At 40.8% G+C, this 24,255-nt stretch overlaps 1 protein-coding gene across 5 annotated transcripts in view; it reads left to right on the top strand.

Moving 5' to 3' along the window:
- Positions 1-24,255, top strand: part of LOC137168930 (neurexin-3b) — a 293,090-nt gene that overhangs the window by 117,749 nt on the left and 151,086 nt on the right. For all 5 annotated transcript variants that reach the window (XM_067571794.1, XM_067571797.1, XM_067571793.1 and 2 more), the window contains 8 exons: positions 1,217-1,420; positions 3,119-3,145; positions 4,846-4,965; positions 5,469-5,581; positions 5,819-6,087; positions 6,456-6,646; positions 7,530-7,703; positions 10,883-11,002. In XM_067571794.1, the coding sequence (XP_067427895.1) occupies positions 1,217-1,420; positions 3,119-3,145; positions 4,846-4,965; positions 5,469-5,581; positions 5,819-6,087; positions 6,456-6,646; positions 7,530-7,703; positions 10,883-11,002 (1,218 nt within the window). The remainder of the gene's footprint in view (positions 1-1,216; positions 1,421-3,118; positions 3,146-4,845; positions 4,966-5,468; positions 5,582-5,818; positions 6,088-6,455; positions 6,647-7,529; positions 7,704-10,882; positions 11,003-24,255) is intronic.

Here is a 24,255-nt window from a genome sequence, read left to right as displayed (position 1 = left end):
ACAGACAAATGTGGGATTTTTACAGCAGGGCATGGCTTGGTGAAGCGAATGGTTCACTGATTCCACACTGCTTATATATGAATTTTGCAACATATCACATGAAATTTGACATTTAAGTGAGGCAAAATCCAATATTACTTAGAATGCATTATTGTTTGCATGGCTAAACATTTTTCCTCATAAATCGACTTAGATATGACACCCCCATGTAAAAAACATTAAAATAATAATGCAGCAGCACACAGTACGTGATATGCAACATAGCATCATTTACAGGTACAACCCCTCTCTTGTGTGATGCTTGGAAACCTCTCACCCACAGCTTCAGCATTTCCCTAGATGCAGCAAACGGTGGTGCATTTCTGAGGCCACAGGGCTATTTTTTCTTTTAAGAGCTGAGGTGTCAAAACAGGTATTTCATGGATGGATACCCTTTTTAATCTGTCTCTCTCCCCCAAGAGGCTTCCAGTCTGCTGACGGTCTTCTCTTCTCTTCACCACACTCGCTCCGGCTCTCTCCTCCTTTTTTCGTACTCATAAGAAGGGAACAGAGCAGCCTCCGAACCGGCATGTCTTATTGTCTCTGTTTAACCGCGCAGCAGTTTGTGTTGTTCAACGCGTGAGCGTGCGCGAGGAAAAAGTTTAGAGTTTTACAGTCGCACTCGCATCTCTTCAGCATTTTCACGATTTAAGAGTAAAGGAAAACCGACAGACATCTAAAGAAGGGAGTTGCCAGGGAGGGGAGGAAGTAGCATGATGATTTAATTTTCTGCACACTGAGCAGCGTGTGTGTGCACATCACCAGCCTGAGCTCCCAGACACTCGCCTGTCACTCCATGGATGATGAATACAGCTGCAACCGGGCATGTGGGACATGTATGTGTGTGTGTGTTTCCCATTGATAAAATTTCGGGGACATGAATGCATGCATGTTCGAACTTTAAACTGTTTTTTTTTCCTCCTCTGAGCATATGTGTGTGTATTAAGTTTCAAAACACTCTCTTTTATCTTATCAGAAGCTTCTGTAGCATAAACAAAGCTGTTAGGAGGTGAAGCGTATGTTATATATTGCCATACTTTGTGGCCTTATGATGGTATCTATGCTTTGTGCACAGACACACACACACAAACAGACACACCCTCTTTTTCCCCACATTACTTTTTTTGGTACTACATACATGAAAATTAAACATTTTTGTCTCCTCTTCCTCTCACAGAGGCATCGATCCTGTCTTACGACGGCAGCATGTACATGAAGGTCGTGATCCCGAACGTCATGCACACCGAGGCCGAGGACGTCTCCCTGCGCTTCATGTCCCAGAGGGCGTTCGGCCTGCTCATGGCCGCCACGTCCCGCGAGTCGGCCGACACGCTGAGACTGGAGCTGGACAGCGGGAGGGTCAAACTGACGGTCAACTTAGGTATCGTATAAACCGTCCCTGTCGGCTGACCTCAGCAGAGTTCCGGGGGATGCCTTATGTTTCTGTGTTTTCTTTCTTTTTGTACATTTTCTTTTTCTTTTATGGTCCAGACCTGATATCAGACCTAACACATACTAAACCCGTTTTTTTTGTAGCTTGTAGTTGCATGTATTGTTTTTGACTTGCCTGGACTGTAACTTTTTCTGCCTTGATGCTTAGATGTCTTTGTAGATTTTTATATCCATCAATCTAACACTTAACAAAGTTATCCATGCTCTGCAGCACATCTTTTGAACAGCTCATAGATCATTTTAGTCATTTTCATTATTATGTACACATAGATTTTTCTAAAGGCATAGCATTTCACTCTCTGAATGACTTTAATAGATGGCACTGTTCCTAGACATGCATTATTCAAACAGCAACATTTTAGATTATCCTCTGCCATCTATTCACAACTGCAGGTAAGCGTCCGCACATTTTAGCGCTGCACTGATAGTATGCATTCTTAGTGTGGGTCTGTTCCTGTGATCTGTTTTTTTTTTTGTTTGTTTTTTTTTCCTCATGATTAGCAGGTTCATGTTTCTCTCTGTCCATTAGTGACCCTTGGTCTAGCTGGCATCTACCATGCCTTGTTCAAAGATGGCATTCACCCCTTCAAAGGCCCCGAGCCTGCGGCCCTTCTGGCAAACAGCCCGATGCCACAGCACCCAGCGCGCCTGCAGATGGTGGCACGAGTGGTGCATTTAAGTGCAAGCCTTTACACCAGTGATCTTAGAATAGATACTCTCTACACAGAACATAACGTATGTGTGCATACAAAATATCAGTATGTTACTCATTTATTATAGAATGCAGTGTAATGTAGCACATCTGTAGTTCACTTTTCATGTTTTCATTATGCATTGTGGTCTCTTCCCAAGCACACAAACGAGAGTAGTTTTAACCTTTAAATCAAAAGAACTAATTCTAACAAAACATATTTCATTCATAGAGCCCTATTTTACCCCGTTACATGCATAGAAACTCTCTGAGAGAGGGTACGTAGGCCTCTGTATGGTGTTGGTGCTGTGTGGCTCGAGGCTGTTTGCTCCCACTTTTCTGTTGCGGTTGACGGCACATGACCAGCCTGGTCACATGGATTTCAACCTGCACCTGCCAAACACAGGTTCAATACTCTCCCTTAGTTGGAGATTTTTAGTAAGAGACGTACGAAGCCTTAGTTTTAGTGACATACTGTACAACCAGTAGAATATTTTGGCTCCACTGCTGGGTTGCAAAATCGATGTGGCCATTGAATTAAAAGCAACCATTTTTGAAATTAAACAATGCAACATGTGGCTAAATTCCATGATTGCTTTTAGGAAAATAATAGTCATATTATGCTATTAGCAAATCAATAATAACATGAAAGTTTGATTAAATTAAACCAAAGAAATCTTGATCAGTACAGTGACACTGACCGGTATTTGTATAACATCATTGGCTATAACATCATGAGTGCAGACTGGATTGGAATTAAATTGGATTTCCAGTATCAATACATAACATTGACAACCAGTAGCCAACCAGGCTAAAATGGCCACTGGCGTCATGTGACCGTCCCCGGAAGGTGGCTTTTCTTGCTCTTGGATGTCTGCAGCTGTAACCTTGAAGGATGCGATTTCATCTGTCACTTATTCTCCCCTCCCCATCTAGACTGTGTCAGGATAAACTGTAACACCAGTAAGTCAACATTCTTCTTCTTGCAGCCTTCTTCCTTCAATCAGTGTTTTATTATAGCCTGTGTGCTAGATGTAGGGGCAGGAATGTGTGAATGCGGGGGACTGATAAGAGGATTTCTCAGATAAGAGGGAAAAAAGTAATAGCCAGAGATCAAAGTTATGCAAATCTGACTTAATGTTCTCTATATATTTTAAATGGCCCATTTTTCAAATTAATTCAGGCAACTAGTTCTTAATATTTCCCTGTATGCCTATAGCTACTCACTAAACATTTGCTTTTTCAGACTCTATGGGCTATATTGTTTGCAGTTACACTGTAATGGATTGCTGTTTGTCTCACTTGTTTTGTTTTCTTGCTTCATTTTAGCCTCCATTATTTTAGCACACTGCAGTATATAGGCCTGTAACGTGACATACAGAGATGGTGTTAGCAAACATGCTCTTACTCATGAAAAGGACTCTTGTTTTTTCATTCATTTCAAGTCCCCCAAAACCTTTTGTAGAGAGAAAACAAGATGAAGACATATGGATGTGCTGATACACACACACACACACAAGCTACTAAAGTTCAAACTGTAAAGGACACGATTACTATTGATTTAGGATTTAATTGATTTTATATTTGTGTTGAAATGAGGCATTTAGATTTTACATTCTGTAAATGTTACGCTTAATCAAGTTGAGACAAGTTTGCTCTTGAATTAACCAATTAGACATCTGTAACGTACATCCGATCAGAATTAAACAGTGGAAACAAGGTGGCAAATTATGAAATTAGTGCATTTTTAGTTCTCAAAAATCACAAATAGTAGACCTACTTTAGTTTGTGTCCTTGTTGGATTTATGATATCCAAAATTTCCAAATGCTTGAAAAGTATTCTTGTAAAATAAACATTAAGAGTCTGTGGTACCTTCCTCATATACGCGTAGTACACCCAGTATGTTTGTCTTAAGGACTGGGTCAACAAAGGACAACAAAAGGTTAGTAACCAAATTAAAATTCTGGTTGATAAATTACTCGGTGAACTCTGCTCATTTGGATTTAAAATCTGTGTTCAACATTACGCAGCAGGGTCAGGACTCTGAATGAGTGGCTCTAGCATTTTGATTAAATCTAATGCAGTGAGGCAGGACTTCCCTCTAGTGGTTGGCTGTGGTAATACAATACAGGCTCTGTATACTACCATTAAAATCACCATTAAACAATGCATTTAATGATTCTGTAATTCAACTAAAATGTGGGTGAAACTGGATATTTGAGACAAGGTTTAACATGGAAGGATCAGTGAAAACTATAAACCAACTGGATATAACCAAAGGAGACGGGGGCAGTTACACTCAATTCTACTTGGGTTGAGTCACAGATTTGGAGTCCTTGAATGAGTAACAGCAAATATTATTTTTCATATTGATGTCAGTTTTGATTTGCCGTATTATTTTCCTCTGTTGTCAAATCCAAACCAAATTTTTGTTTGAAAAGTAAGATCGTGTTGACGACAACACTCCTAACTCCAAACGATAAAGACTACACTTTGTTTTAAGATCACATATTGTAGAAAAAAAAGCAAAATCTGTCTAAATCGAAATGTAGATTTTTTCCAATCTATTCTGTTTTTTTTTTTTTTTTTTTTTTGTAAAAACAAAGATTTGGTTTGTGCTTGTGCCTCCCCCGTCCCTTGACTAACTAACCCTCCTCTTCAGGCAAGGGTCCTGAGGTTCTTTATGCCGGACAAAAGCTCAACAACAATGAATGGCACTCAGTGCGAGTGGTCCGACGCGGTAAAAACTTCAAACTTACTGTGGATAACGACATGGCTGAAGGTATTTATCCTGTGAACCATTTACCTGCTATTTCACAATACCCATGATATGTGTGATTTTATGTATATAATAGTTTTAAAGGATGAAAATGTATCTAATATCTCGATTTATCATCTTATTTTGAAACTTTCAAAGAGTGCTCATATGAAACATGGCATCAATATCTCTTAATGCTATACTTCTTACTTGGAACAGGTGTTTAGTATTGATTATTTCTAGTATTAATTATCCATAATATTGGAAATTGATGACACTTTCTCCCTATTCTCTGACTGGCCTGATGTAAAAATCACCGTTTCTTTGAGAATTAGTCAATATTTCTTTATATGTCAGGTTTTATTTATACCCGACTGTGAGAACTGGCAGGATTATTACACCAGCATGACACAAAGTGAGACTGCACTGATGCCAGGTGAATGTTACGTTGCAGTATTATTCCTCCTCCTCCTCCACACCTTCATCCCTTTCCTTCTTCTCCTATGCCCTCCCTCTTTCCATTTCAGGTCAGATGGCAGGTGACCACACCCGTCTAGAGTTCAACAACGTGGAGACAGGGATCTTGACCGAGAGACGCTTTGTCGCCTCTGCTCCCTCCTCCTTCATTGGGCATCTTCAGGTATGAAATGCAATACAATCATGACGCAACAGATCCATAATTTCAGCAACTGTCACTGATAAACTCTGGGGTGTAAGAGGATGATTTATTTTCATCATCGTCATATTCAACAACAGGTTGTCATTATGAAGTATTTGTGAGAATGTGCATCATTTTACCAATACAATTAAAATTTAATTTAAATATGCTTCACAGCTAATTTATAACAACTCCACCTCTCACCAACTCTCCCCTCAGAGCCTCAAGTTCAACGGCATGCAGTACATCGACATGTGCAAGAACGGGGACATCGACTTCTGCGAGCTCAATGCCCATTTCGGCATGAGATTCATCATCGCCGACCCGGTGACCTTCAAGACCAAGGGCAGCTACCTGGGCTTGGCCACTCTGCAGGCCTATACCACAATGCATCTCTTCTTTCAGTTCAAAACCACCTCGCCCGACGGCTTCATCATCTTCAACAGCGGAGACGGGAACGACTTCATCGCTGTGGAACTGGTCAAAGGGTGAGCGGCATGGGGGATGATGGTGACAAGTTGATGTTGCGCTGGTGTGGATGTAGTTGTTTTCTTACGTCATTATAATAATTTAACAGTGCTGACCAAACTACAGACTCCAAATCTCTGTTTCACCTTTTGTAAGCTTGTAGGTACATAAACACCATTGTTCTGTAGCGATGATTATTGGCTTTATCAGTTTAACTATCATTAGTGTCGGAGCAACGTGAGGTGATTGTGTGAGTTTTTCCATTAAAATTAATTAGTCTGGGGAGATAAAAAGAGACAAACTGCAGCCACACACACACACACACACACACACACACAGACACAGGAGTATGCACTAATTTGATCTTCTAATGCTGCTTTCCTGCCAGGTTTATCCACTATGTGTTCGACCTGGGTAATGGGCCAAGTCTGTTGAAGGGGAACAGTGACAACCCACTGAACGATAACCAGTGGCATAATGTGGTCATCACGAGAGACGCTTCCAACATACACACGCTGAAAGTGGATTCAAAATCGGTCACCCAGAATGTCAACGGAGCCAAGAACCTCGACTTAAAAGGTACCACTTTCGCTGCTGCTTTCAGACTTTAAAGTTGACGAACACCGTCGTCTCCGACGGTATCTCGACATCCCCGCAGAACACCCACGTTTTCAAATATATGCTGTAAGTGCCTGAGGTATGAGTCATGAATCTGATACCTTTAGACTTTACTTAACAAAATCAAAAAAAAAAACGGGAGTTTTGCCTGGAAGTGTCTTGATATCCTCCCCAAGGCCAAAGATAAAAAATTATGGTAAAATACATTAAATCAGGGGCACTCAAACTTTTTCATTAAAGGTCTGCATATGAATTTTTAGCGAGGTCAGAGGTCCGGAACAATGCTATCAAAATGCACCGACGAAAACTGACTTTAAGTAGCCCTGCTTTAAATCAATTCAGCAGCAGCCAGTCACAATGTGCAAGCAGATGCCTTTTTCCAGCACGACGGACGAATGAGGATACTCCTGATTATCACATTCAGATGTAAATACTCCGCTAAAGGATAGAGGATGTTGTATTGTTGTACAGATTGTAAAACTCCCCCGAGGCAAATTTGTGATTTGTGATATTGGCTAAAATTCAACCTGCAATGAGAGTGTGTCTCTAGAAAGGAACCTAATCTCAGTCTGTAAATGAGTCAAGAATACTGAAGAGCCTGCTCCTTTCTAATGAAATGTTTTGTTATTGGCATCATAAGAGAGAGGTTGTAATTGAAATGCTAATTTGAACTGAGGTTTACTCCAAAATGTTTTTAATTTTTAAAGAAGTGCGAGTATGAGATTTCCTGGTCCTGTCTTATCTGGCGACTTGAATGCAATATTTAACCTATTATCCATCAACTTTATCAATCTTAACAATTCATTTAACCACTGCGTCTGCTTCCCTTCCTCTCTCCCTCTAGGCGACCTGTTCATCGGAGGTCTGGGACCCAACATGTATCAGAACCTCCCTAAGCTGGTGGTTTCTCGGGAAGGCTTCCAGGGCTGCTTGGCGTCAGTTGACCTCAACGGGCGCCTGCCAGACCTCATCAACGACGCCCTTTTCCGCAGCGGGCAGATTGAACGCGGCTGTGAAGGTACGGATGGCCCGTAGCGTCTGAGAGAGATGACCTGCCGTGTGAGATTTATTAGACTAATTAGAAAGCTCTTCAGTAGGCCTTAAAGCCATTCCCCGGCACTGTTAATCCTACTTATTTTCTTTTTCTTCGCCAGGCATTTGTCACATTATTGGGTAATACTTTCAATTTGTCCTTTAGTTTCTCAAATAGTCGCTTGTTAATGTTTTATGTTGCTTCCATATATTTTATGGTAACTGCAACTCAAACCTGAATGGTAAATTAAGAAGCATAATTTCCCCAGATTATACAAGAAAAGACAAATAAAAGTAATTAGTAAGTATTTTGTTTTTAAATTGTTGATTATTTTACAACATAAGAGATTTATTGCAGCTCCCTTAGATGATGAAGATGCTTGTGTTTACGCTCAAACACTCACCTTCCTGCCTTTCGTTCCTCTCCAGCCCCTAAAATTCCTATCTTAAATCAAATTAGCTTGTCACCAATACAAAATGCAAAGCTGCTGCTGATGTGGTATTTGTACAGTGATCAATAATTTTTATGTCTCTTTATTGTTGTTATTTTAATGACTATCAGATTTGACTTGAGGCTGTTTCCATCCATAATAGATCTTGCAGTATACTGTCATGCAAAAAAACTATTTGAATTTATGAAGTGCTCAATAAATAAATGATTTTTTCCCATCTAAAACTTAATTGTGTTAAAATACAAGTAGTTTTGCTTGTGTAAGGTGCAGGCCCCTGCGTAATACCTCTAGAGGGCAGCAGAAGATTAAGATAAGTTCAAACAAACACAGCAGCCTCTGTCAGCAAAACACATACTATTTAAAGCTTCTTAAACATCCTCCTCTTATGAAAAAAAAAAAAAAAACTTCTATAAATGATCTCGACCTTCACAAACAAATCAACACTCCATGTTGCACTTTGCCAAAGTGACGAACTTGAATAAGTTTTGAGAAAACTAACAATGCTGGTCCCTCACTAACCTTTACTCTTGTTTTCCGCTCTGCTCTGTTCTGTTTGTTATTTTCTTTCTGCGCTAACAAAGTTGGTTTCACCAAAGCCGACCTGCAAGGTAGAGGGTTAAAACTCCGCCTCTCGGAGGCCTGCTTGCCTGAAAGTCTGCTGTGTGCAATGCATCGTGGGTGTCACCATGGCAATAATGTCCCACGGTGTTGCAGAGGTGACTTGCTCTCTGAAAATAAATGAATGCAAAGAGAGACAGAGAGACCACTGGCAGGCAAAACAAGTGATTAACCCACCAGAAAATAGATAATATTATTATTGCAGGGATATATGTTATATTCTAGTAGTTGTATACATTATTTTGATATCATATTTCCTTTCCAGCATTTAATAAAGTTCAATATAATTACAAAAAATTGAGCAAAAAATTAAAGAGGGCAAATAGAACAGGTTAGATAAGTGATGTCATGTAGATAGCTTAAAAATGAAAAAGCATCATGAGGCAGCGTCTCAAAGCAGAGGCTGACAATTTGTGGAATAACTGCACTGATCTTGTATGAAAATGCCAGTTGTGACATATTACAGGCGGGCATAGACAGAAGAAAGAGGCTGTCAGTGCACATCTAAACACTGTCAGTGTGCTGCTGATGTATCAGGCCCTCTCTGTCTGTCTTTCTCATTTTTTTCCAAAAAAAAACCCATCATGTTTGCTACTTTACCCAGTTGAGAGTTGTTTTTTTCAGAGAGCGAAACAGCCTCCTGCTGCAACACTCGAACACATCGAAATACTCCATCACTCGCACTAACAAAAGGAGTAGCGGTGTGTGCATACAAACATGAGATTCACGATGATAAAAAATTTAGGAATACACGTGTGCACACGGTGTTTGGGGATGCCTTGTTGACCACCGTTACCGTACATTACACAGTAAACGCACTTTCAGCTGGCAAACTTGCTCTGTTTTCCACTTCAAATGTCTTCTTCTCTTCACATTGTCTTGCCCAAGACAATTGCTCTTAAACACTGTTTAGTTGCATTTGTCTGCCATTTACTTGGACTGTGGATTTTTATTTTACTTTATTTACTTTTGTTTGTTTCCTATGTGGTTATCAGGAGGGGTTTTGTCAAGGTTTTTTCCCCCGTGTCTGACTAGACTCCGATGGGGGGGATTGTTTATCTCGTTATCTATGCTGTGCGCTTGTCCTTATCTGCATTCCCTCTCAGTATAAGTATTCAAAAGTAAGAGCTATGTGTGGTGTAGAGGAATAGCAAACACACATCCAGTTTGACTTTGAATACCCTCCTCAACTCTGTCTGACTGAAGTGCATACACAAGGATATGCACTACGTGTTCTCAAGTGCTCTTTATGTTTCTTTTCTCCTCTTGCTCTTCATGAATTCTGTCTGTCTAGTGTGTCTAGTGTTCACCGTGTATTCTCACAGTGAAAGAGATCTCTGGAAAGAAAATCACCAGGGTTACTTTTATACCATTTTGATGGGTATTGTTTAATGGGGTTTTTTATCCGTGAGTCATTTGTTGAAAGGTTGTTTTTTTTTTTGTTGTTTTTTTCCCCCACGCTGTCTCGTCTTGCTTGTCCACAGAGGGAATGCAGCGTTCTAAGTTTTACTCGGATAAAACTTTTTAAAAACTACCTGTTGGAATGATAAAAACTGCATGCATGTCCACCTGCACAGACTCGTAAAAAAAAAGAAGGAAATGAAGGGATGTCGACGGTGTCATCACAAGACGTCACGTTAGCCCAGCTGGGTTCCAACTCATAGGCGGCAGCATGTCTTAAATGCAGATTAGAGAGCACTGCACATGCTCAAACTAGCATCCTATACAGCGGTTTTTACACTAATTAAGTCAGACTATGCTGATGCTCCCACTGCTTGAGAAGCGTGCCGTTGATCCTGTGAAAACCTGGCGCCTATGCTTTCAGCTTGACAGTGCGATTGCAGCTTTACCCAGCATGAAACAGGATTCCCTAGACTGTTTTAAGTGTGTTGTGGTCCAGGTCAGGCCTCCTGTGATGACACTGTTTGCTCCTTGTTTCTTCAAGGCAAACACACTATCTATCTATCTTCTTTTAGAGTGCATTTCTTCTGCATGGGTCCTGCATTGTTAAGGCTCAGCAGTAGCTCCTAATGTTGCTTGACTGTGCACCTGTGGTATCTCTTTCTTTCTCTCCCACTCCCTCCCCTTTTTCTAGGCCCGAGTACGACCTGCCAGGAGGACTCGTGCGCCAACATGGGCGTGTGTATCCAGCAGTGGGAGAACTTCACTTGCGACTGCTCCATGACATCTTATTCGGGGACTCACTGCAACGACCGTGAGTACTGCTGTGCTAAAGATTTACCTGTACATGTCCCTTATGTGCTTTAAAGGGGTACTCCATCAATTTTACAAGGCAAAGTCAATTGACTAGTAGTCTTCTGTGGGTCTGGAGGTAGTTTTGTCAAGTCTGAGAAAATAAATATTGGCTTTAAATTGGTAGGTACACACTTTTAACAGAAACAAACTGGGTACATGGAATTTGATACAGTGTTTTTGGAGATACTAGGAAGGTAAATGTCAGGATATCTTTTTTTTTTCTTTTGCAAGTCATCATTATGGTAGTAAATGCAATACTAAATTGTTGGAGTGCTCCTTTCACACACATGCAATCAGTCAACACCAGGCACACACAACGGTATATATTACACTTACATCAAATAACCATCTGTATCTATGTATGTACAGTAAATGCAAGAAAAAAGGCATATAATTCTGGTAACATGCAGTAATTTCACACTTAAAAAAACTACAAACATGCACACTTACATACTTACATACATATTCGTGCACATAAATGGATGCACCTATGGAGCCATAACAACATTTCTGCAAACGTGAGTACCGTATCCTTGACTCAAGGACTCCAAAGATGTTTCCCTCAGATGCTTATTAAGCCTTTGTCAGATTTGCTGCATGAAAGTGCTGCTGAAAGCCTCGTGTGATCTTTAAACGAAGCAACGGAGACGCTGGCAATTGTTGAGGGTGTTTTTTTGCTGCAATGCAGGCAATTTGTTGTAACAGGTATGCTTGATGTCCTGAGCTTTCACGTTTTTTTTTGGTGGGGGGGGGGGCTTCAGAGTGAACGGCTGTGACTGATGATGTGTAAAATATCCACTTCTGCCTCAATCTCCTTTTCACAAACGCCGTTCGAATAGATATCGCAGAAGTCGAAGTGTGAATGTGTGCGTGTGCGCGCGCGCGCATGTGTGTGTAGGGCTCTCTTATCCCCATGACGACAGGGGACTTCCCCTCAGTAATCACGGTTGGCGGTCTTTCATTTAGCGGTTAATAGTAGGGGCATACTGCTGCTGGGCCAGACTAATGAGGTAGTGGAGGCTGTTAGGAGAGCTGCTCTCTGTGAGCACTGGCATCCCCTAATCATCCAGACCTTTCTGATGTTAGACCCGGCCGCTGTGAATGACTTCATATCTCTCAAATATTCTTCTTTCTTTTTTTTTTTTCTTTTTTTTTGCTTTTCCTCCTCACTCACTCTTCTTTTTCTTCCTTTGTAAAAGATCATCTGACGCAACCTTTGTGCACAGGGCAGGTAATCGACTCCAGTTCTCCATTGGTGATGGGAGCTGTGTGTTTATGTATTAATTAGTGATGAGAAGCCCTCATTAATTCACCTTGCAGGGCTGCTTGGGATGACTTGGAGAGGAGTTTCATTGATTTCATATCGACACAGACATATTTCTTCTTGAAACACAAGGCTCGGATAGTAACTTATTTTACATCTTCATGACATTGCAGGTTGAAGTCTTAGCTCTCCTGTTGCTGGCTTTGGAGATAGATGTTCACTAATATTGACTGGACTGTCGAAGCGTATAATAGCATTCTTAACTGAGCGGTATCGCCCTTAATGGGAGTTTTGCAGTTCATTTTCTTTCTTTCTTTTTTCTTGTGGTTCCTTTCTTTCAAGCAATTTATTTTTATATCCTGTGCTTGAAGCAAGAAAGTAAATAATAAACAGAGAATGAAAAAGGATAAAGAGCACAAGTCAGGCACACAGGCAGTTTGGTTTGGGAATGCTTCGCTGGAGTTTACATTTCAGAAAAGTGCACACACAGGTCCGCATGACACCGTGTGCCCGAGGTAAGAGGTCTAGTTTGCTTCTCTTGGAGTGACCCACTCTTCTGGTGTTGACTCTTGACGACAGCCTGTGTACTGTGAGGTTTCAAGAGCTCTGCAGTGCAGTCAGTCACCACCAGGTGGCAGTAAATCCATAAGCAGGACCGCACACTATCCCTCCATGCTGGGAGTAAATGAGATGCAATCCCCCGAGCATGAAATCAGCTTTCCTGTTATTTTCCTCTACTGCTTTGCCTCTTGTACTTGCTTCTCTCTCTTTATCTATTACCCCCTTACAAACTCACAGCCCATCCAATTTCTATAGTTATGGATCATAGAGAGAAAATAATATGCGATCTCCTAAACAATGCAAAATCCAATGTCGTACAATACAATCTTATTGCCAACAATTTTATTGTTCGATTGAAGTAGCTTGATAAAAATGAACATCGTCTCTTTGCCTTTTGCTTGCATGTGTGCTCTCTGTGCGAACGTGTGACTGCCTTTTATTCAGTGAGCACAGCGCTGTGAGAGAGTTTCTAATTAACAATGTTGGAGTGGAGCTTCTCCCTCTGTTTCTCTCAGTCTCCCTCTCTGATAGCTGGCAGCAAATATCAGTAATTGTCTGCTTCTCTGACGCCGTCTCAATCCATTGTCCAAATGAAGAAACTTGAACAAAGTAAAGTGAACATTTCTGCCAGTAAAGCGTCTTTCAGTTTCATCTGTGTGGATTGTTAGCGTCAAGCCTCCGTGCCCTCCGTGCACTTCACCATTGTAGCCGACAGGGCTCTAGGTGGCAGAGAAGAGGAAAAAAAGGCAGGAGCCATCTACGCTCCTTCCATTTATTCCTGTGTACCCCTGCAGCTTGCACTTTGTGACTGCACACCTTTACCATGGGAACAAGACACACATAGGAAATTTGCAGGGTTCTGTGCACCATAAAGGCCATTCTCAAAGCCACTTGGACAATCTTGAGGTACATGCCATGCCCGGCACTGCTTAAAAAAAAAAGAGGGGGGTTGACTCTTTTTATAGCATTTTCATCCTGCTTGGTTCTGGCTCACTGCTTTTGTCATGCTCATCTTCGTCTCCCTGTCGTCTCATATCCATCCCCCTCTTTTCTTCCTCTTCTCTCCCTTTCTTCTCCTCTCTCTCTCTGTTTTTTTTTTTTTTTTTTTTTTTTTTTAGTGTGGACCTCTCCTTGTCAGGTTCTATGAATACTGCAGAGTTTCATTTAAATCCAAGGACATGGGAGCTGTGGGCCAAGCAAGAAGAGCGGCGGACACTCCTCTTCCACATCCAGAGCAATTACTCAACTTATGTAATAGAATTATCTCTGCAAAGGTCGCTGCATTGTTCCACAGTCAGGAACATGGTAAACAAACAGAAAGAGAGAGTGGAGAAGGGAGAGTGAGGCTGACGACCGGCACCAGAAAACTGTTTGTCAGTACGATGCTGACATCAGTAATTGCTTAGATAGATTTAACGATGGATTTCTCTGTCAGTGCGATGATCCCAACCAACACTCTGCTCCTGCTTAACCCAATGTCCTTAATTTACTTTTCAAGGCGTGCTCAGAGGGCTGTAACCATATCTGGCTAACTGCTTACATAAATGAAAACACAGCAGCGGCATTGCTTCCTTCACTATTTAAAAGAAAATAATCATGGCATTCGCCTTGTAGTCATTTCTCTTCCGCTCATTGGGGAGAGGAGCGAGAAGAGGAGGATAAAGAAAAGGACAAAGGAGATGGGAGTTGAGGAACAAGCTGCGTTTCTTCTGGTCCGTAATGTTCTACAGAGTAGAAAATCAACAATAATAACAGCATTTTCCCTGTATTGAATGTGCCTGCTCGACAGTATCATTTCCAGAGGCGAAAAAAGGCGTCCGCACAATAGCGTTATTCAGTTTGACATGACGTCAGTGATGAGTGAAGGTTTTTGAATAAACAAGCAAATGAGAAAACATACACACACACACACACTCTGCTGGTAGATATAAGTGGGTATCTATAGACCCCCTTCATGCATACTGTAGGAGTTTTCATCAGAGACCTGAATAATTTAACCTGCTGTCTCTGTAAATGGGATTAAGTAGCTCTAGCTGGCTGTCACTGGACAACAGGTGTTGAGCAGGGGTTAGTTGGCTATAAAGCACACCATGGGAACCATGGAGCTTGGCATAGGTTCAGCTGGGCACAGATGTATTGGTGGCAACTTTAGATCATAATACATGGACAACTTTTCAACCAATGAAGGCAACCGGCATTAAGATTAATCTGAAAAGGGGAGCAGTAAACAGGGAGAAATAAACGAGAAATGTTTTTCTTCTAATGCTTTTTTCTTGCAAACGCTTATAGAAAGTTTTCATACAGTATGTGAAAGTACCTTTTGGCTAAAGAGGGCTTATAAGTAGAGCATAGAAATATGAGAACATCTGCCTATAAATACCACAGGTAGATCAGAAATGGGCCAAAAGAGTTCCACAGAGAATGATTTGTCCTCAGGGCACAACCTATCCCAAAAGCACACTTTGAAATGATCTCACTCTTTTTTTATTAAATAATGTTGTGACATACAGTAGCTAGCCCTGGAAATGCCCATGACTAAGGGATCATATGATCAGAGGGGTTTAAACACTAACTCTAAACAGCAGCTGAACGATTTGACGGTTGCCTGCAGTATTGTCACACAGGAACATGTTTTGGATGATTGAGGAAACTGCTCTTGTTGTTGTGGAGGAGAAGACTGCTTAAGGAAAAGTGTAACTGTCCAATATCAGCCCAGTGGAATTGCCCTAAACACATACATAGACAAGAACGCAGAAACATAAAGTTGTCCCTCGAAGGTTTAAAATCTCTCCTCCTCTCTCCATCATTTTATCACTCCTCTTCCTTGTCTTATGATATCTGTATTAGAACCAGGGCTGCATGCCCAGCCCTTGGGGGGGGGGGGGGGGTTCTAACGAGCTGCGCTGCTATTGGCTGATCAGGCTAATGATGCTTGCCCAGCACTGCATCATGTAACTGTGATAAGACTGGATGTCGCTTGTGTCAATCGATGTGTCACCGCCGTGCTCAGAGCCGCGGTATAATTGGATATATGCTGTGCTGTGGAGCCTAAATGCCCCAGGGCCAGAAGAAAGAGAATATAAAACGGGTAAAAAAGATGGAGGAGAAGAGTGGGAGATGTTACTCCTCATGAGTGTCAATAAATGGGCGTGATGGTGAAATGTGTACTTCTCCATTTTTTTGGACCATTTATTTTTATTTTCATAGGCGAAAATATTGCTGTGTCTCTGAGACATTAGTCTTCTTGCAGGATTCTGTTTTTGGTAGTTGACATGGAGCACCACTATTCAATACTGTATATTATATAAACAATTGATCAAATGACTAAATGTAATAAACCAGCAGAGAATTATCTGCAGCTCTACAGAGCCTTTTAGCTTGTTTTAGGTAATTGCTTTAGTTTTGTGTCCACAACTCTGCTCCCATTGACCTTTTTTCCAGCTGCAGCAAACAGCTATTTTCAGCAACAAAGCTCTGACATCCCATATAGTGCCTTTGTCCTGTGCAATGCCTGGATAACCTGCTGCTGTAACACAAGAATTTCCCAATTTGGGATCAATAAAGTACATTTATCTATCTATCATATAAACCCCCTGTACACCTACCTACCCAACACAAAACAGCAGACAGACAAAATTATTGATTACTTTAGCAAGCTACAGTAAAAGAGCTAAAAGTAGAATGAATATTGGACTTAAATTTCAGAAACACATGACTCCAAATGAATGCTAATGCTGCTCTGTATCTTTTGGATGAGTAAACAAGCAACTGTTTGCTAACACGTTAGCCATAACAAATTTATAAGGTGATAAAATGTCAATGCTGTGTATTCAGCTGCCCCCAAGTAGCCAAAAAAAGTAATTAATTCTGCTTAAAAGTAATAGTTTGACATTTTGGTGAATATGCATACTGTCTGAGAGTAAGAAGATCAATATTAATCTCATGTCTGTGAGTGAAGTATGGTGCTGGAGTCAGAACATATTTAGCCTAGCTTAGCTTAAACACTGGTTGGTTGGGAATGGCTCTAGCATGCAACTCCATATAAAACCACAAATTGTTGTTTTACATTTGATTTTCTATTAAGATTGAACCAATAAAATACAATGTGTTAATTACTAAGCTTTTGGAAGGTGTATTTTTTCACTTTCAAAAGAGCCTGGTGGCTTGCCCCTAGCCTTTAAGCTAAGCTAGGCTAAACATTCATGACTCCAGCACTGTACTTAACGCAGGCATGAGATTGATATCAATTTTTTACATATTATTCTCACAAAGGAATCAAATGTATTTCTTACAATGTTGAGCCACTCCTTTGACACAGAAAAGGACCAAGCACATAATAGTCAACAACCTTATATCATAGTTTTTGCACCCAGGAGTTGCACCCATGTGAAAGTTCTCTTGGTGTGATAAATAAAATCATGACTTTGACTGCTGTCTGCGGTAACATACAGTACAACTCCTCTCAGACTTTCAGCAAACTGCCTCTGTGAGCAAACAAGAGAGATGTTGTGAGGGAGAGAGAGGGAGGGAATGATTGAGTTGAACACATTACAGACAGTTACGATGAGGGGCATCCATCTGTTTTGGTGCCAGGCGGGTAACCTTGAGGCTGTCAGAGCGTTCCCAGCACCAACCCTGGCCCTCACAGACTGAGAGCCCAGCCACAGACACATCCATCAACACATGTTCCTAGACACATTTCAGGAGCGCCGGCAACACATACAAATCACCCAATCAATACCACGAACGCCTCGCCTGAATTTCAGGGTTTTGGGCAGCAACATGTCTTGAGTAAGTGCAGCTCGCACACATGTTTTCTTTTGCAGCTGTGATATTTCTTTTTGCTCCAGACTTTCTTCTATACATGTCTCTTTCATCATCTTCCTTGCCCCTTACTTTTTTTTCCTCTAGTATTTTTCCAAAGAAGATCAAATAATCTTTTTAACCCATTCTCCTGCACCATCTTGTATTGCTGTATGTAAAACTACTCATTGTCAAGACAGTGTTTTAATCTATTCTTTGTCATTCAAATATCATTGTTTTTTTTGGGGTATATTTTATTGTTTTTACTGCAAAATAGCTGTAAAAGCTTGGTTGATTCAAATCTTTATTCCACATAAAGTGTATAGCCCGCAGGCAATGTTCTTGCAGCATTGGCTTATGATATTCATTTAATTGGCTCCGCTATTCAGGCTTGTGTGTGTGTATGTGTGTGTGGCTGACCTTCGTATGGTAGGATGAGTGTCTTTTTTTTCTCTTTGTAGCTTGTGCTTTTGTCAAGGTAGGCAGGCTTGCTTCTACACTGGAGTATTTCTCTCTCGCGAGCCATTGTGTACAAATTGCTGGTGGATTTTATGTGACCACACACGGTCACTTTTCATGTCGTATTTGCTTACCTGGTCTGAACAATGGAAGGAATCAATAGGCAGCTTCTCATCAGCCTCTCTCATGGCTGCTCTGAGTCGCGGTATTTGTGCGGTGTGGTGGATGGTTTCGAAAGGCCACACAAATACAAGTAATATGTCATTGGCAGACAGCATTCCCACTCCGTACTCAATTGCACCAGCGAGTACATACAATACATGCAATAACCCTGCCCCCCTCACTTTTCTGCGAAAAAGGAAGGTGAGATGAGTTGGTCTCATTCTATCGGTCTATTGTTCTTTTTGCACTCCCCTTCTCTCCTTCTTTTCTCTCTTTTGTCTCTCAGCAGCGAGGCTGATAGGTAGTCATCGCTGGTAGGGAGCTAAACCACTCAAAGCAGACTACAAAGAATAAAGCTCTCCTCTGTACAGCACTTGCAGGAGGGGGTACTTCATCAGAAACAAGGAGCACCGGATCCACCTGCACCTGTTTGTGTTCATCTCAAATCAGAAGTCGATCTAACCGTGTGTCTGCCTACGTTTTAACAAGTGCCAATCTCGGGTAGGCTTGATAAAAGGCTGTATGTCTGATGTCTACTGTGAGACACCTTTTAACACTCGTAACTTACACACAGGCTTTTACATGGGTCACTCTGTTCTTTTTCAGGTAATTGCTAGCATGTGGTGTCAGAATTAGAAGGTATAGGTTTACCCACAGGGTGGTCCTGTCATTCATTGAGTTCAGTTGCCATAGTGAGGTCAGTCCGTGGGATGAAGTGATTCGGCCCTCGGAGAGAAAAAAAAGGTGAAATTGCACTCTTTGATAGCTTACAGCCATTAATTTTAACCATTAAGAGGCTCTCAGCAGAAAAACCCTGCGGTGCGTCTGAAGGGCATTCATACGGTGGGAATGCGCTCCCGTGAGGAGTTGACCAAGACATCTGCGGTGTCCATCAGATGAAGCTGATGGTTTTCATCAAGTGAAAGCATTTTAAAGGCAATTACCTCTGACATTTTTATTTCCAAAGAGAGCAGGAAGTTTGCCCTCCCCCTGGTGTACAGAGAAGGACCGTGGGTGTATTAAGAAAATACATCGTCGGAGGCGGGGCTCCGTTCATTCCTGTGAAAGTTGCTCAATGGCGAATGAAGCCAAATAAGCCACTTCATACTGTAAAGAAATTACCTGGATGAATGCATACTGCATCTTTGGTGCGTACGCTCTTCGGGTGCTAGGGACAATATAGGGTGTGCACCAGAGACTTTCGCCAGCCAAGCCGGCTAATTTCCAGTTTAGCTCTCCGCTAACATGAATGGGGATAAAATGATTTTGCGGGGGTTGTGACACTCAAAAAAATGTTTCCGCCGTTTTACAAACACTCCTCCTCCCATGATTACGTGTGGGAAAACAGCTTTTTGGGCCTCTGTCAAACATAGTGAAAATTACATGGTTTGGCCACTATGCCAGATTGGCTTTAAAGCCTGGCACACTTCCAGGGGGCTTGACTTCAACCTGTGACCATTTAAGGGTCACATGTCCTACTGTTTTGTGACACTGAAATAATGACAAAGAAAGCTTTGATTCATTCCAATGGAAAGTAGAAGTGCTGTATGTAATCTGCTACTAATCTAGTGCATCGCTACAACGGTAATCTACTGTATCGCTGATAAATGTGTTGCCTTGATACAAATAGGGTTAAATATGTAAATGAAATGGTAAATTCAGCACAACTTTTTACTCATTTGTCTAGATGGTTAATTTCATTACTGGGTTTGTAGGATCATATATAACCCCCCCCCCCTCCCAGTAGAGGATTAATTTAAAGATATACATACTTTAACTTCACCTAGTTTAAACAAAAAAAATCCACATCTGTTGAATTCAGCAGAAAAATTGTGATCTCTGTTAACTGAAATAGGCAAATGAGAGGTTAATTGTAAAGTTCTTTGACAGCTAAGTAGAAGAACACGATATAAGTGTAGTCTATTTTCCATTTAAATGCATAGTGAGTCATTAATTGGAACCGTGGGCATATTAATAGAACTGGCCAAGCCAATTGACAGCAGTTGGAATGCATTAGAGACTTTCTGAAGTGGTTGACTCCCTGCTTGCTCCCTGTACACATGAATGGCATAGAAATAATTTGACTGTTAAAGGATAGGTTCACATAATAATAACAATAATAATAATAATAATAACTTTATTTGTATAGCGCCTTTCACACAAGAAATTGCAGCTCAAAGTGCTTTACAGGAAAAATTATGTGCCAAGGACATAAAAGAACAAAAGCATGTGGAAAAAAAAAACTCATAACATAAGATGGAAAATAAAATTAAAAGTAAAACTCACTTGATAAAGTGTAAAATACATAGAATGCATAATAATCAAGGAATAAAATATGATAAGAACAAGTTAAAGCATGGAATGTATAAAATGAATTAAAATATAACATTTTGAAAGTGCAGCAGAGAGTACAAAGCTATTTAAATGCTTGGGTAAAGAGATAGGTTTTAAGCTTTCTTTTGAAAGTATCTAGTGAGCTGACTTCCCTGATATCTATTGGCAGTGTGTTCCATAGTTTGGGGGCGTGATTGACAAAGGCTGCATCACCGATCTTCTTTCGGCTTTTGCTGGGAACCTCCTCTAATGAACCAGCAGCAGATGATCGCAGTGTTCTTGAGGGCAAATAGCTAACAAGGGATTTAGCGATATAGTTTGGTCCTTGCCCGTTTATGGCTTTGTATATAAGGAGGAGGACCTTAAAGTCAATTCTAAATGTTACAGGAAGCCAGTGCAGAGCAGCTAAAACTGGACTAATGTGGTCTTTTTGTCTTGGTTCTGCTTAATAGCCGAGCTGCAGAGTTTTGGATGAGCTGAAGTATCTCAGTGGCTTTTTTCGAGAAGCCGGTAAAAAGTGCATTACAGTAGTCTAGCTGGCTTGAGATGAAGGCATGAGTTAGTTTCTCAGCATCTTTTTGATTTATAAATGCTTTTGCTGTGTTTCTGAGGTGAAAAAAGTATGTTTTCTAGTCTTAAAACAATATTCAGTTGCCCAAATGAACATTGAAATAGGTTTTGCTTGCTGTAATCATTCTCCCTCTTCATACTGGCCATTAAGGGATCCCTTCCTAATGTGCTTACAGTGTAAGCGAAGGGGGACAAAAGCCACAATCCTAAAAAGTTTATCTGACACTAATGTGATTCTTAAGCTGTGCCAAATTCTCTCTCTCTTAGTTACTATCCTTCCACCGCAGCTCAACAGAGAAACACTGTCTGAGGAAACACAAAGAGGGAATTTTATGCAAAATAAGACTTTGGACAAATTTGGAAGATATCCACGTGATTTGACTAACCCAGACTCCCGAAGCCTCATATAAGCTTCATATAAATACATTTTTGCACAAAACAAGGACTGTAGATTTTGTCCCCCATCACTTGCATCGTAAGTGCATTGAAAAAGGATCTTTTAATGGCCAATAGTGGCAGGAGGAATGATTACAAAGAGCAAAACTATTCCCTCTTGTCATCAACACAAACAGGTGAAGTAATGGATGTGGGCAGGGCTAGATGTTAGACTACTGTCAAGAGTACTTGTGTATGCTGAGTCTTTGCTCAAGAAAGTTCTTTGTTGGAAAATAAACAAATAACTTTGACATGACAGTAAAGTGAGTATCAGAAAATTATGCACAGAGGGTGTTTTGAACACACACAGAAGCTGGGAATGACGCGCGTCCCCATACTGAATGTCTGACCTAACACTGTATTCGTACAGTGTTTAAAGCTGAGAAACACCACATACTCTGTGCTTAATATTTTCCTCCTGATAATTATCAGTTATCAATTATTAGTTACTACTCTCTTTGTCTCTCTCTCTCTCACTGTCCCTCCTGTCTCTTTCAAACACTTTGCTTCAAACTCCTTTTTTTTTTTTAAATTCTTTTTTTTCTCAGCATCGCTGCTAGATGCCTGCAATTATTGTGTCAGCAGCTTGCTAGTTCATCACTTAGCCCCCCACAGATGGTACTTGCAGACTTTCACAGTAGATTATACCAACTTGCGCTTGGAGTTTACAGCCACAGCCTACAGATTTTCCACCTGTCTCTATAGGAGCCATCAAGGCACCACTTTGATCAGCATACTGCTGTCTGAAGTGCAGAAAAGGTGCAACATGTAATAAACAACATATGCAACATATAATCTAAAACGCTATAGACTATGGATCACAGATACAGATTTTTCTTCATGTTGGCAGGATGTTACACTATGTAAAATCATAGTTCTGGTTTCTAGTGTTGAAAGAAATTTGGCCATTGACCCCCAAATAGTTAATTCCCAGAAATATAACAATACATCTTAACCTTAAATCCACAAAATTAAAGATCTCATACATTCATCCATTTATTTCCTTCAGCAAAAGTGTATACTATGACACAGCATGGATTTAAGGTTTGATTGCTCTCTGCTGTCTCCTCAAAGCTTGTGCAATCCTTCCTGTAATGTATATGGACATTACCTTTTAAAAATACAGCCAACCAGTTTTATATTTCAGTAGTATTTCCACCTCGTGGCCCGTCGTCAGCCTACTAGACAAAACACGACATGAAAAAAAGCCATCTCTCAAAAGGTCATCATTTATATTCATTATACAATGGCCTGGATGAATATGTAACTCTGATTTGCTCAAGGGTTGTTGATTAATTTCACATAACAGCACTCTGACATACAGGAGTAAGTACTTATCCTTTTTACTCAAAATTCACGTATCTTGTTCATCGGGAAAGATATCCTCATAGGTGGCAGTCGGGAGATGACCGTTGCTACATAGAAAGAGGAATTGACTGAGCTTGATATAAAAATATGGGACTTTGAACAGCCTGTGATACACCACTGTAGTATGAGTCAGTTTAGAAAACAGCATAGAGAAATGACAAGAAAGTTAGAAGTTAAATTCGCCAAAAAAAACAAGCTGGTTTATTATTCACATTTTTGACAAACATACAGTTTAGTGTTAGCAGCAAAACAGTATGTATATGTCAATCATCGGCAGAACTCTACATGTATTTTTTAGAGACTAAAAGAAACAAACTGACCCAGACTGTCTGTTCAGTTGTCATATTCACAGCTGGAATACAGCTCTGTGGCAGTGTAGCCCAGTGACAGCCAGCCCCTGCGCATAATTCACAAGCAGCCATCTTATGCACACTCTCACTTTGCTTCTCAAACTTACCACACCTTTTTTTCTTTCCATAACACACATTCCCACACACATACACACAAAGTAGGACACTGATGCCATTTAGATTAGTATCCCATGTGACCAATGCTGACATGAATTTGCTCAGTGACAAGGGACCCAATTACAGCAGAGGGCTGATCGTATACGGACCCACCGTTTCAAATTGTCCCCCAAGCGTCAAGCAGGGAACAGGAAAATGTGTAATAGTGAGTGTGTGTGTGTGTGTGTGTTTGTGTGACTGTGAGTCTGTGTTTGGGGCTGTAACTGTGTCACTGTCTGTTCATATCTGTGAGGCAGAGGCTAGGATAAACACCGGGGTCAAATACATCACCGTAACTGTAACAGTAATGCAAAGAGACTGCTGTCAGTCTTGAGATGCCAGATGCAAGTTATAAGCTGAAACACACACACACACACCTACACACACACACACACACACACACACACACACACATGCACAAATACATAGACTTCTTTATCTTTAGTAGGTAGTGGTGGGCCAGCGTGCTCTCTCAGGGTTGGTTAGTGTCTTGGCAACTTTTTTAAAAATAAAAAAAGGTTCAGGACCTACCCTTGCTCCCAGTTTATCTTTGTCTTTAGCACAGTTTATTTTTACCTGCATGACAAAGCGAGGTAAGTTACTATCTTAAAGAGCTTTGGTGTGTCTTGGTTGTCATATATATAACAGCTGAACCACATGAACTCTTTGTCAAAATTCAAAATGTTAGCTAAAAAGCACAGCCTCAATATAATGAGAAATTTCCAAAGGTCATGCAGAGTGAACATGTGA

The sequence above is a fragment of the Thunnus thynnus genome, chromosome 18, assembly GCF_963924715.1.
Source record: "Thunnus thynnus chromosome 18, fThuThy2.1, whole genome shotgun sequence".
Taxonomy (NCBI): domain Eukaryota; kingdom Metazoa; phylum Chordata; class Actinopteri; order Scombriformes; family Scombridae; genus Thunnus; species Thunnus thynnus.
This window is presented reverse-complemented; position numbering and strand designations above follow the sequence as displayed.